Raw genomic sequence first — 13,756 nt, 5'->3', positions numbered from 1 at the left:
TATTTACTTGGTGCCATGTGTTTTCCCCAAACTGTATAAAAATAAGGAGATGTGGTATGATTGCCAATGAAACGACTATGCAACAGAGTTCAAATGAAGTAAATGTAAGCAAATATAGGCAACCTTATGGCCTTCAACAACGAAAAATATTTATTTTCACCTCTGTGAAACAATTATTAATATAATTTTTTTTTAATATTAATATACTTTATATTTATTGATGTAAGCAACGTCTAAGTAATTATAAGATGTACCTTAACTATCATTTCCTCAGTGACATAATCTCCATAAATGTCTGATATTTCCACTTGTAATGTCACAGAGTAATCTAAATCAGGGCTACCCAGTGCCAGACGCAATTCTGTAGCAGACATTTCACCTAAAATGTAAGTAGTGTACTGATAATTCTTCATTAAACTTTATTTTCCTAATACTAACACACGTATTTACTTCTTGGTGAATGCTTACCAAAAAATTGCGTAAAATTATAATAACATCTTATGATTTTGGTGTGTCAGAAGCGCTTTTGTGGATTTACCTTCATAAAAAACGCTCAAACCCAATTTGTGAAGAGCTAGTTGATAAACAAACACCTAAAAAGAATAGTAAAATCCATCTAAGGTCAACTTTGCTTGTAGAAGTTGACCTTAGTCTATTTTATATTGCTAAAATTATAAACGAATAATTTAAAAAAGGTTTTTAAATCATGACAAGCACTTACTACTGAGCTGATAATACCCCCGAGAGCTAACAGTCCACCAGCGGCGGTATCGACACATTACCAAACAATTGTAAAACTTTATAAATTTGGTGCATCCGAAGCGGTTTTCTGGGTTTATAATTCTGATTAAATATAATTGATAAGTCAGATAACTGTATAGCAAAATTTGGAGGAACTAGGTAAAAATATTATTTACATGAACTTTCAATCACAGTCATTTAAATGTCAATAACCAGTGTTGAGCAACTTAATCATTAATGTTAAATATAAACATACGAGATCATATCTTATGGTATTCCCTCAATGATCAAATAAGTCCTCAAATTTAATAAATTATTATATACAAAGCGAAGTAAATGTAAGTAAAACTAAAAAGTAATGATTCCACAAAAGTGCGCGTATTAATTTGTGTTCCTGATTATTTGCTCAGAAAATGTAGATTATCTGTTCAAAGAACAGACAAAATTAACTGATGAAACATTCATACCACCAGAAAATAACACCGATTTTTCCAGTCTTTCTGTTCCGTCAGGGTTTATATATTTATCCACAGCAAAGTATTTGTATTTTAATGCATTATTTTCATTCTTGTCCCTAACACTATCTTGATCAAGGTTGTCTCCTTCATCCAAAAAACCACTGCAGTAGATAGAAAAGGAGGTCGTTGTGGCATTTCCTAAACAATATGTAAGAAAGAATTCTGTTAGTTGAAGCAAACATGCTATAATTATTTAGCTGTAGTCATTTGTCTAATATAATGAATTCAAATTAGGTGGACAAGTTTTAAATGGAGATTTCTTTAATGACATCTTGCCAAATATGAAGTAATTCTGTATAGTAGTATTGAACAAATAATTCAAGTGTATTCAAACTATTTAAATATTTAAAGTATTGGTAAACAAGGAGTAAATGTTTGTCTGATCGTAAAAGGGCGCACACGTTACAACTCCTCTCTGTCAAGTTGTAGACTTGGATGGAGAGTTGCCTCATTGGCACTCATACCACATCTTCTTATATCCATTATAAAGTTGTTCTGTTAAGCGGCTTCTGCGAAAAGTCTGATGCAAATATTTGTTGGACGGACGGACGGACGGACGAAAAAGGCGATTGCAATATAATATCAATCAATATCGTCGTATCTAAACGATTAAACAAATAAAAATAATGAGAAAATCTTTCTTAAAATTTAATTAAAAATATACATATAAAAATAAAAAGTATCATAATTGCTGATGACATAACTAACCACCAAAAATCTAAGGACGTCAATGACACGAACAACTGCATGGCCATTAAAAATGAACAAAGCCAAACTGTATAGTAAGTTATGAAAGGCCCAGGATTACAAAATGTGAATTAAATCAAAAGAGATAAACAACGGCCTCATTTATAGTTAAGAAATAAACGAAAAGAAATTTGGCAGACAGCAACTAACGAGAACTATTGCATTACAGGCTCAAAGGTTAAGGGGGGGGGGGCATATAAAGAATGTGGTCGGGTCAAACATGTTTGTGAGTGCTCAAATCTACCCCAAGCCTTAGACGCTGATTTAACAGCAAAACAGATATGGAAGAAACTGCAAAAACCAGTTCGAAAGGGCTTAACTTATCAGAACAATATCAAAGCATATAAGAAATTAAATGGTGAACAGAAGTGGCCAATTTCCAGTGCGAAATCAGTCAAAACGTCAATCTTGGCTTTTAACTGTTCATGTTATAAGTTTATAGCACACATAACGATTAAATGATGAAGGTTTCACATATTGTAAAAGATGTTTTTTTTTCTGCTCAAACATTTTTTCTTCAAATTAGCTCGGCAGTTATAGCTTTTACATGTTTTTCACTTGAAGCTGAGTGGTCAAATTAGAAAAAGTAAACAGTTTTATAGAAACGAGATCAACAAGACGTCCAATCAAATTGGTAATCAGGACAAGATCGGTATAAATTAGGTATTCCTTGCCAATAATAAGAGAAAAAGACTACTGGTATAGCTGAATCATTGTAATAAGAGGAAATTTTTATGATATAAAAAAAACTACCAAAAATTATTGCTTCATGTTGACGTAATTTATGATACTGCTGAGTACTTGTAACCTTTTTAGAAAGGTTAAGTTTGTGTTTATCATATGTACGTTTATTGTTAACACCTCGGCATTATGTGCATTTCCGATTTTGGATACAATTATCAACATTACCCTTAGTTGGACTTGCAATACAATGGCCATTATATGGTGGGCTATTTGTCCACAGTGTTCGACCAGTTTGTGTGATATCTGTAGTCCTTCCCCATCCACCATTCGCAGAAACCCAAAGTTTATATTCTCTGCCTTGTATTAACTTATCTGCGGCTATCGATATTGTAGCAGTGTTAATGTCTGTAGAAGTAAACAAAAAAAAATCTCATATATACAAAGCGGTAATAGACAGTGTCACAAAACGATGTTTCCCTTCACTCACGTTTCTAAATAAATATGATAAAATAATTCTGAAAATTACGTTTCATTAAATATCAATGTTTATTTTTTTCTGTTTTCAACAGGTCCCAAGTCCATCTATTTTGATTCATCGAAGCCAGTCATATGGAGTTTGTGTTATTATATATAATAACATTGGTGCATTACATTTGCACGCATTAACATTATATTTGCAAGTAGCTTTTGATTACATATGTGCGCATTTTTTTACAGGTAAACTCAGGTAAATACAGATAGATTATACTTCTTTATTTATTAACTATTATTTTCGAGCAGGATAAGTTCGTTTTATTATGAACAAACACTTAGTCCTGGAAATATAAACAGATAAAAATGTAAAAACATAGCAAATCTAAAGATTAAACGTACTGATTTTACAGGTCGTAACGTTCTGAATATTTGCAACCCACTGCTTTAAGAAAACACGAAACACAAAAAATACTATTAGTACATGGATGTGCTGAATAAAATTGCTCATTGTAGTAAGCATGGAATGATTCCGGGTGGTTTGTAGTACACCTGGGTTCTGCTGACGGTAGTGATACCCAAAGACTTGGAGGAAATAGGGAATCTGCTAAAATACATTAGCAATTATTTACGGTGCATCGCCATGAAATATCCCCTGACTTAAAAGTTCTGTCGATACGGAAAGTAATTCCATCGTACACTAATGATTTCTCTTCCGACTTGTTTCTGATAAACGAAGCTCCATGTTTGTGCCTTGATGCAACTTTACAAACTGACTTAAATAATACTAAAGCGATTACTATTCTATAAAATTAGGAAACAGAATACAATTTACTCTGAAATATTCGCAATTAAGTTACATGTATGTTTTAAGCTTTTACGGAATTTCTCATGATCACTTTATATTTTTTTAGAATTCAATATGAAAAACATATAATTTAAATTTACAAGTATGTTCAAAATTCATCATAACTATAGTCATACTCATTATGAATTATCTTTATTTTTACCTGTGTAAAATGAATGAGTGAAATGTAATCAAAAGCTGCGCGCAAACGTAAAAAAATTTAATCCCCAAATGCGCATAAATGTAATTCGCCGTTAACATTGCTTGTCTGTCCGTTTTATTTTGTCTTGCTAAGACAATAGATTGTCTTAATCTTAAACTTCGTTCTGACTAATTGGCAAAGTATCGAGTTTTGCTGGCAATAATTTGATATAAATGTACTACGTTCGTCTCAATCTTGTAAAGTATTTTTATGATTTTTTCCTGTCTTGCATTGTATTCTGTTTTTGAAACAATTCATTAAATATTTTCATAGGAAACTATTTTCATATATTTACAAAGCAATCATAATAAAAGAAATAAATTCTTTAAAACCTCGTCTGTTCGGGTTTTTAACGTGAGATTATGTAGAGTTACCTGTCAACGTCATTGTCTTAAAATCGAATGGTGGAACATTTATCCCTTGTAATGACCATTGAAAGCTTATATCATTTATTTCTCCAGGCTCACAGTCGTAGCATATGGCTTGGTATATACTTTTCAGCGTTGTTGCATATTTTCTATCACAGTTCAGTATGCACCTATAAGTATCAATTATAATTTACAGTAAATTTTCATTGGACATTGCCAATTTAATACCAGAAACATGCAAAAATTTTAACAAGTAAAAAGATTTATTTCTTATGCAGCAAAAATACTGCAATCTGATTGGTTAATTACCCCGGTGAAAATAACACCCCACCCTTGTTCACCCGGGATAAAAGTTTGACAAAAAATAAAAAAATAAAAAATTTGCCAAAATAAAAAAAATAAATAAAATTTCAAAAAAAAAAAAAATATGAAAAATAAAAAATAAATAAATTTGAGGACAAAAATTTGTAAAAAAATTTGTAAAAAAATTTAAAAAATTTTGTTTTCCCGAAAATTCAAAAGAACAAAATTTGTTTTCTGAATTTCCCAAAAATAAAGAAAAAAAGTATTTGACAAAGAATTACGCAGCAACATCAACGTTGAAGAAATGTTACACTGGAAATTTTTCATTAGCATTTTTCAATTTTACATCCCGGTTTGAAAATGAGTAAAGGAATTGTTTATAAGAAATAAATTCGTTATCTTGGTGTAATCAGGGGTGTACGGAATTTTACACCGTTGTTGAAAATTCATACACCCATTCGGCTGCGCCTCAGGGTGTATGAATTTTCAACAACGGTGTAAAATTCTGTACACCCCTAATTACACCAAGATAACTAATAGTATTTACCAACAGATGATCCCGAACAGCACATACATTTTAAGGGTGAAAGGTAATATGCTTGGAATAACAATGAAAATATCCGCTTTTATTGGTAATGTTTTACCTGTACCAAATGTGTTTTAATTCATGATAACATACTCGAGTACTTATTGAAAAATAAGTTGACTAAATAAGGACTATGTTTCTGCACTTGCCAAGAAATATATATGAATGTTTACTTAATATAAAAAAAATATATTTCAAAAGGCTTTTTTTCATGAAAAATTGGTGAAAATACAATCTTTATATTTCTTTCATGTGTATAAATGCTTCCTCCGGAGCCATGATATATATAAAAAAAACTTTCACGTGTCCTTTGTTTTTGAACTAGGGGTCCCTATGACCTTGGTTAACCCGCCAGGTCTTAAGAAACAATACAAATATTGCGAAAAAAATTAATAGCCATATTTAAGAGATGTTATCTAGAACCCAGAATTAAAAGAATATGATACCATGGACATCTTTTTCAAGAAACTGACGTTGATCTTTGACCTATTGATATCAAAATCAATATGTTTCCTCCCTTTCCTATTTTCAAACACATGTATGGTATTCGTATAAACCACAACTGTACCGCTCGAAACGCCAAGACACAAAACATTGCGCCTAAAATTATATATTTTCAGTCTAATTTAGCATCTGTGACCTCGACCTTTGACCTGTAAATTGATAGTGTTCTTTCCCTTCTCTATATCATCCATCAATATAAGTTTCATTTTATACACACAAAGGAACCTAATCATCTGAGAACAGTTTTTTCTTAACAGATATTTTTAGTAACAGTGACCTTGAACTTTGATCTATTGACCTGAAAAGTCGTCTTGTCTTTTCCTATACCTTCAATCTTCACACGTTTCGTTCTAATTGAGAATAGGAAACTCAATTTAACATGCGGAAAGCATTTGTTCCGGATCTACGAACGGACAGATGGACGGATAAAACTATATACTCCCAATTTTTTTTTCGGGGAGCATAGTAAAATAAAATCATTATAAAAATAAGGAAATGTGGTATGATTGATAATGAGACAACTCCACAGCAGAGACAAAATGACGTAGAAGTTAGTAAATATAGGCCACTGAACGGCCTTCAACAATGAGCTAATCTAAAATACGTATAACAAGCTATAAAAGGCGCGAAATGAATCACTCATGATTCATCGTCAATTTTGACAACACCATATATTGCGTTATATACAATTTATAATGATTAATAAATTGAAATTAATGGTTTTGATTTTTTATCGAATATATGGAAACACCTTTTCTCGATCTGATCTTAATGCACCCAATTTTTAAAATTAAGCAGCATTTTGTTTCTTTTTGTCAATCAATATTCCATAATTCAGCAATTTTGCGACATGGCGACATTCATTTGTACACTCGACGGGTGCCACTACCGAAGCAGGAGCTATTTTTCCTATCGGAGCACCTGCGATTCCAAACGAATTGTGTTGGGGTTTGTTTTGCGTTTTTCGTCTTTATAAAGATTACAAATAAACCCGAAGGAGGTTTAACTATGAACCATATAGAATGAAGTCAAAGTCAAATTAAAATACAATTGAAGGTCTTTCCACATCAATTTTCTAAGTTATTGATAAGAAGCTACTTCCGGTTTACTAAAAGGTACTTTTGGCGTCCAATGATAGGTTTCTTTACACTGATTAAAAAAAAAATGGTTTCTATATACTTTTGTCTGAAATGAGGAACTTCCGGTTAAGAAAATGTAACTTCCGGTCTTATATGATAGCTTTATTCACACAAATTCCAAAAAAAAATGGTTTTACTATACTTTTGCCTGAAAATTGGAGATAATTTGCAACTTCCAGCTTAGAAAATGTCACTTCTGGTCTCTTATGACAGCTGCATACACACTGATTCCAAATATATATGGTTTCTATATAATTTTGCCTTAAATAAGGGAAATCATTAGCTACTTCTGGTTTATTGAAGGTCACATCCGGTCTCAAATGATAGGTTTATGTATGCCTGATTCAAAAATATATGGTTTCTAGGTACTTTGAACCAAGTTGAAGTAATATTCAATTAACCTTAAATTAAAACATTTCAGGGGCAATAACTCCTATAAGATGTCATTAGATTGTATCAGACCAAATGTACCACCAAATGTACCATATCTTCATCACAATAAAGCAAACATTTTGCACTAGTTCTTCTATATATATCTTTTAAAGTGTCAGAGAAAATGCAAAAACATGCAAAAGTCCAAATTGAGAACATGACCTTGACCTTTGACCTCATTTTCTAAGTCAGAACCCAAAGACCTCAAATAAAAAGACTCTAGGTGTATACAGCTTACGGTTTATGAGTTACAAAACATAACCACAAATTTATTTGGTAGCGAAAGATAACTCCTATAAGATATCACCGGATTGCTTCGATCCAAATCAGCCAAAAATTCCTATGGATGTAACGAACAAATAAGAAAAAGAATTTTGTCGTTATCTTTTTTGGTTACAGAGGAGATACAATAACAAGAAAAACAGTGTTTGGGGAGATAACTCTTACAATAAAAAAATATTCGGCTTATATCCAAAATATCTAAGCGACATCTTGTGAAACAACTTTTTACCACAAGAAAAGGGTTTGACAGAAGAAAAAAAAATAATAATCAGAACAACAGCAACAGGTCTTTCCACGGAAAAGTGGAAAGACATAATAATCAGAACAAAATCAATAGGTCTTTCCACGGAAAAGTGGAAAGACCTAATCTACTCTAGCAGACAGCTATCTAGCATTCTCTACACCGAATATAGTTGACCTATTTCTATTAGTATCTGAAAAACGGTCCTAACGACGAAAACTTAAAATTGACTAATGAGCTATTAACACGAGATAAGATTAACCCTGTCACACGGACATGTTCACCTTACAATTAGTCTATTCACGTGCACCGAATATAGTTGACTCAAAAACATCTGAGTTTCGGGCCTAATCACTAGAATTTAACGTTGATCACTAAACCATGAAACGATGTCAAGGTCAGATCAACCCTGTCTAATGAACATACTTTCTATATACTGTAAATTCAGAAATTAATGCGAGGTTTTTATTAATGCGAATAATGCGACTCCTTGACTATCGCCATAATAAGAACTCGCATTATGATATATGATACATATATATGTATGAAGCTTTTCCCTAAAAAATACACAGTTTTCAAGCGGTTTTTTGAATAATGAAAATGAGACCAAGGACATCGGACATATCATAGACGGAAACTTTAGACCATATAGCATTTGTATATCAGTTACGGATTATCCAAATCTTCTACCTCTAAAATATGAAAAAAGCCGGCACAACCGCTGGATTAGCATCCCTAGGTCTAGCATTCTAGCAGGGAAGACAATTAAAATTATTATCGTTTCGAGGAAAATACTTACAATATACCAACATCTGGTGCTCCACCTTCTCGAGCTTGTAGAAGCTGAGTATAATTTGAGATGAGATTATCTAGAAATACTTGCACTGAGACCGCATATCCTTCTTGTAAAGTTAGATTCATTATCAAAATACCGTTCGTATCATTTGACTCTTGTTTTAACTTGTCCATGCAGTCTGCATAAGTATTTAGTTGATTATTTTGTTTTGCTGCTTCGTATTTGCTGCTTAAATCCTCCAATGTGTTTGTCATAAAGCTACAGTAATAAAAACAAAATACCAGAGTCGGTTCAAACATCCAAATTCCGTGTAAGGTGTAAACGGAGTGAGATCAGGTGTGTTAAAAAAAGAGTAAAAAAAGCATTTGCAAAGATTTAAAAAAAAAATTTGATTTGTTTTTTTTTCAATTATTTCTAGAAGCGTAATTGGGAAACAATATTTCGATATTTGTAGTCATTTGGTTTTAATGTAGGCAAAGTTAACTACAAATATGACTGATGTTTTATTGGTTTACAACCATACATGCCACTTTCAATTGATCCTTAGCTAGAGATTGTTTACGTTTGTGTTTAGCATGGTAAAAGAAAATAATTTCAATATTGAAAAGTAAAACAAGGGAGCCACCAGGATGAACAATTTCGTTGACTTATTCGGCCCACAAAAATGATTAATTCTTATACAGGTGAAACGATGATTTTTCTAAGCTATGACAATGATGTCATGAAATTTTAAATCCAACAGTAGAAAAAAATAAAATCACAAAAATACTGAACTCCGAGGAAAATTCAAAAAGGAAAGTCCCTAATCAAATGGCAAAATCAAAAGCTCAAACACATCAAACGAATGGATAACAACTGTCATAGTCCTAACAAAATAGTCATTATCATAACGAGGCCATGTATAATTGTTAATTGTTTCTTTAGGACTTTTTGTAATTTGAATATACGTTAGTATGTTATTAATTCATATACATTGTATGAGAATTAGAGTCAAATCGGTGAACACCAATTTTACAGCTAATGCCCCATTTAATGATCAATTTATATTTCAATATTTTTTATTGTAAGTCTATTCTTTGAAACAAGCTTAACAAAGATACAAGACTTAGAATTGAGTACAACAGATGTTTCGTCTACATGGGAATCATTCATGTCAATCGGAACAAAAAGTTGGAAGACTAAGTCAATTGACGAACGGCTTCACGTTATAAATATATATACATCACTGCAAGACTAATAGCAACAATGCTGAATAACGGATTTATCGATGTATAGATACGTAAAATTGACATAATTCATTTTATTAAATGATAGTAAACTAAACGTTTTCCTTGTAATTAATTCACTTTTACGTCATATATTTTTTTTAACTGTTATAAAATCTTCAATGTATTTTATTAAGATTCTTTAATATTTGAATTACATTAGATTATAACAATTTTCGGTTTTTGACCTTCGAGTTAAATAAATAAAATGGAAACCTCTTTACTTTAATTGAACTAAAGATTAAGTACCTAAAATATATTCTTTTTGAAAATGCTTTAATCAAAGATATTACGGATTTTTCGTGAATGATTTCATCTATAATAGATAAATAACTTGTACAAACCTATTGCAAGTCCAGGCGAAAGTTAAATTCTGATTTGCGCCTTCTCCGTACATAACATCATATGAACCTGTCATAGCATCAAATTGTACTGACACTTTATTTAGTTTTACCGACAAAAGATTTCCACCCAGTATGTATGCAAATGGTGGTGGTTTGACAAATTTAATGTATGTTGGTTCGTAAACCCAGGTTGTATCCAGGGTAACATTCAGTGTTACTTTGTATATGTTCTCTTCAATGGATCCTTTTGCGAACCGTATAATACCGGTAGCTGGCACAACTGGCTCATATGCATACGGGATCGTATAGGTTCCGTTCAAATCAACCGTATTCAATTCCCAAACGTAAGTAACATGTTGCTCTGTACAATATACGGCCATCCGACTACCAAGATCTATATCTTGTGATGTGTATAGCACTAAAGGATTAGTGGCATTGGAGTAGTCACGATCAAACATTCCGGTGGGCTGAAAACATTCATTCCAAACGTTCACTGTAACAACATAATCTACATAACTGATAGCATTAGAACAATTAATAATAGCAGAGTGATTGCCAAGTGTAATGTAAGTAAAATAAAACAGATACGGATTTGAAACAGTCAAATTTTTATAAATATCGTACATTTTGCGGTCTATTAAATCACCCATTGAAAAAGTGCAATTTATAAAGGGTAAGGAATTAGAACCGTCTGCAAGTGAAACATTTACAAGAATATCACCAGGTGGAAGATCTATTTTTAACGGTAAACTTATATTAACTCCTGACATGGGTTCTTCTGCTCTAACAGGTTGTTCGGTGTAGGTTATTTCGTAAAACGTGGAGTTGTATGCTATAACTTTAGGGTTAAACTTCTCAAAGGTTGGATAAATATTCGTTTTAACGGATGGTTCCGATGTCATTGTGTATGTTTGACTTGAACTGATCGTCACTTCATAAGTAGCTCCAGGTCCTACTCCTGAAACTGTAAAGGAGAATAGTGACACGGCTATTCTTCCTCCATAATCTGGAATAAAAATGTCTGTAGCTCCCATTTTTACATTAAATGAATTTGATCCTGTTCCTTTGTTTTTATCACTGACATAAATTATTACTGTATAATTTCCCCGTTTTCTGTACGTATGTACTATTGTTGTTCCAACCGACACATTTTGCAAAGATTCGGTTGCAGTGAAATCCCCAAAATAAAATTCTATATCAATTCCAGGTGGAAATTTTACACATCTTAGTAATTCAACTTGAAAAGTAACATTCTTTTCATCATAAGTAAAAGTTGCATCACTCAAACCATCATTGGAAGGAACCAGTGTCATGTTCATCCCGGTCACCGAAGGGTATGATAGGCTGAATTTGTTTAAATTTGCAATGATCATTTCAACTTTGGTTATCAGTTCGACCCTACTTACCTCGTTGAAGCAGGTAATATTTACCGTGAAATTTCCGGCATTTGTGTAGGTAAATGTTTTGATAATTGAAATACCGTAAGTTATATTTGTTTCTTCTATTTCATCCTCCATAGTACTGTGGAACGAATTAGAACATGTAACATTTGTAGGGTCCGGATGATTGACAATCATACTGTAGCTAAAGTCTACAATTCCATCTGGTATCGGATACATTATGCTGGGATCAGTGAGAGCTGGTGTCAAAACCATATCTTTGATTGGCGCCTGAATTATAATAACTTTTGTACAAGAAGTGGAGTAAAATGGATTCCATATCAGCATATTGACGGTGTAAATTCCAACTGTATTGTACGTGTGAGTCAACATTGGATCACTGTACGGACTGTATAAAAATGAAGGATCATTCTCGAATTCTTCTCCATCGCCAGTCAATACTCTATAGTTAAAACCACTTGCTGTTACATCTGTGAACGTGAAACTTACTATTTCACTAACATTGCCAAAGTCTGGAACATTTAAGCTAACATTATTTAAATTGTCCCAAATGTATTGATCAATAAAGAACTGTTGTGAACTGATTTCAGATTCAAAACTCACTTTGGCAGAATAATTGCCCTGCACATTATACGTGTATGAACGTTCATAACCAACACTAGACGACAAATTTGTTTTAATAGAATCAGTCACGGATATAATAGTTTCTTCGCCTTGGTAGCCATAAAGTAATGTTAAGGTGATGCTTCCCATAGGTTCTTGTGCAGTTGAGCTTAGGAAGAGATCAAATTTTGTATTTTTTCCAGTTTCACGAGGTCCAGAACTCCATACAACAGAAAAACCATTTACATTGTATTGTGTCTTGAACTGAACGAATTGATATACTCGCCCAAGAGAGTTTCCAGCAACAACAGTTATGTTATAATCATCAATTGTATTGAATGTATGGTTTTTAGTAATAACCGATACAATTCCAATATGATCATCCAGTTCTGTATCCCCTGAAATAACGTCCCAGTGCCATTCAATTTCAACATTTGATGCTTGGGTAAATGTTGCAGTGAATGTCACTTCTTCGTTAATTGCCACGATCGGAGCCACAATTACCTGAAGATGTACAAGAATGATTGTTAAATGTTAAGTGGAGATAAGGCATTCCAAGATACTGTATTGAACTAATATATCATAACTCATAACCTATCAATAACCTCATTTTAATTCTTGTAATGTTGTCGCCTGTCATTTTTTTAAATGTGTTTTGTAAAACTGATTTTAAGAATAAAGAAAGCGATATCAATCATATGTTTTAATATATATAAATAAAGAGTTGATTGCCGATTAGACAACTACAGACCAAATGGGGTGGAAGTAGGTAAGTATATGCAATCGTACGACAAATTACCAAGACTATTGATTAGGGGGTTTTGAACCCCTTTATGCTTTTGAATGGGGACATATGATCGGAACTCCCCCTTTATCCTGGGTTGGAACCCCCTTTTAAAATCGCCTCGAAGATTGGGGAGGGTAAATAGTGATGCACATGTCCGTTCGTTCGTCCGTCCGTCCCTCTATTGGTTACTGAGTGTTAATTTAAAAACTGCTTGATTGACGATTTTGAAATTTAAACACAAGGTCATGAACCATAAAATACATATAAAAAAAAATCTTTTTGACAATATTGGCAATTAATGTTTAATGGTTATTCCCCTTTATTACTTAGTATCTTAAAATAGGAAGGATTTTTTTTTGGAATATGTCTTGGAGGGATTGAAAACTAGCGGCTGCCAGTGGCCTGAATCGCTCTCCAGGTAAAATATGCAACAGTAGCAACCATCTTCTACACACTTAATATAATATTGTGACCAGGTTTGATCCAGAGCGACGCA

The 13,756-nt window shown here is 32.6% G+C and overlaps 1 protein-coding gene across 1 annotated transcript in view; it reads right to left on the bottom strand.

Moving 5' to 3' along the window:
* Window positions 1-233: 233 nt before the first annotated feature.
* The window catches only part of LOC127708532 (polycystin family receptor for egg jelly-like), a 123,310-nt gene continuing 109,787 nt past the window's right edge, over window positions 234-13,756 (bottom strand). The window contains exon 3 of the mRNA XM_052213430.1: window positions 234-379. Within this exon, the coding sequence (XP_052069390.1) occupies window positions 234-379 (146 nt within the window). The remainder of the gene's footprint in view (window positions 380-13,756) is intronic.

The sequence above is a fragment of the Mytilus californianus genome, unplaced genomic scaffold, assembly GCF_021869535.1.
Source record: "Mytilus californianus isolate M0D057914Y unplaced genomic scaffold, xbMytCali1.0.p SCAF_7, whole genome shotgun sequence".
NCBI lineage: Eukaryota > Metazoa > Mollusca > Bivalvia > Mytilida > Mytilidae > Mytilus > Mytilus californianus.
The sequence above is the reverse complement of the archived record's forward strand: the minus strand, read 5'-3'. Positions and strand labels throughout refer to the sequence as shown.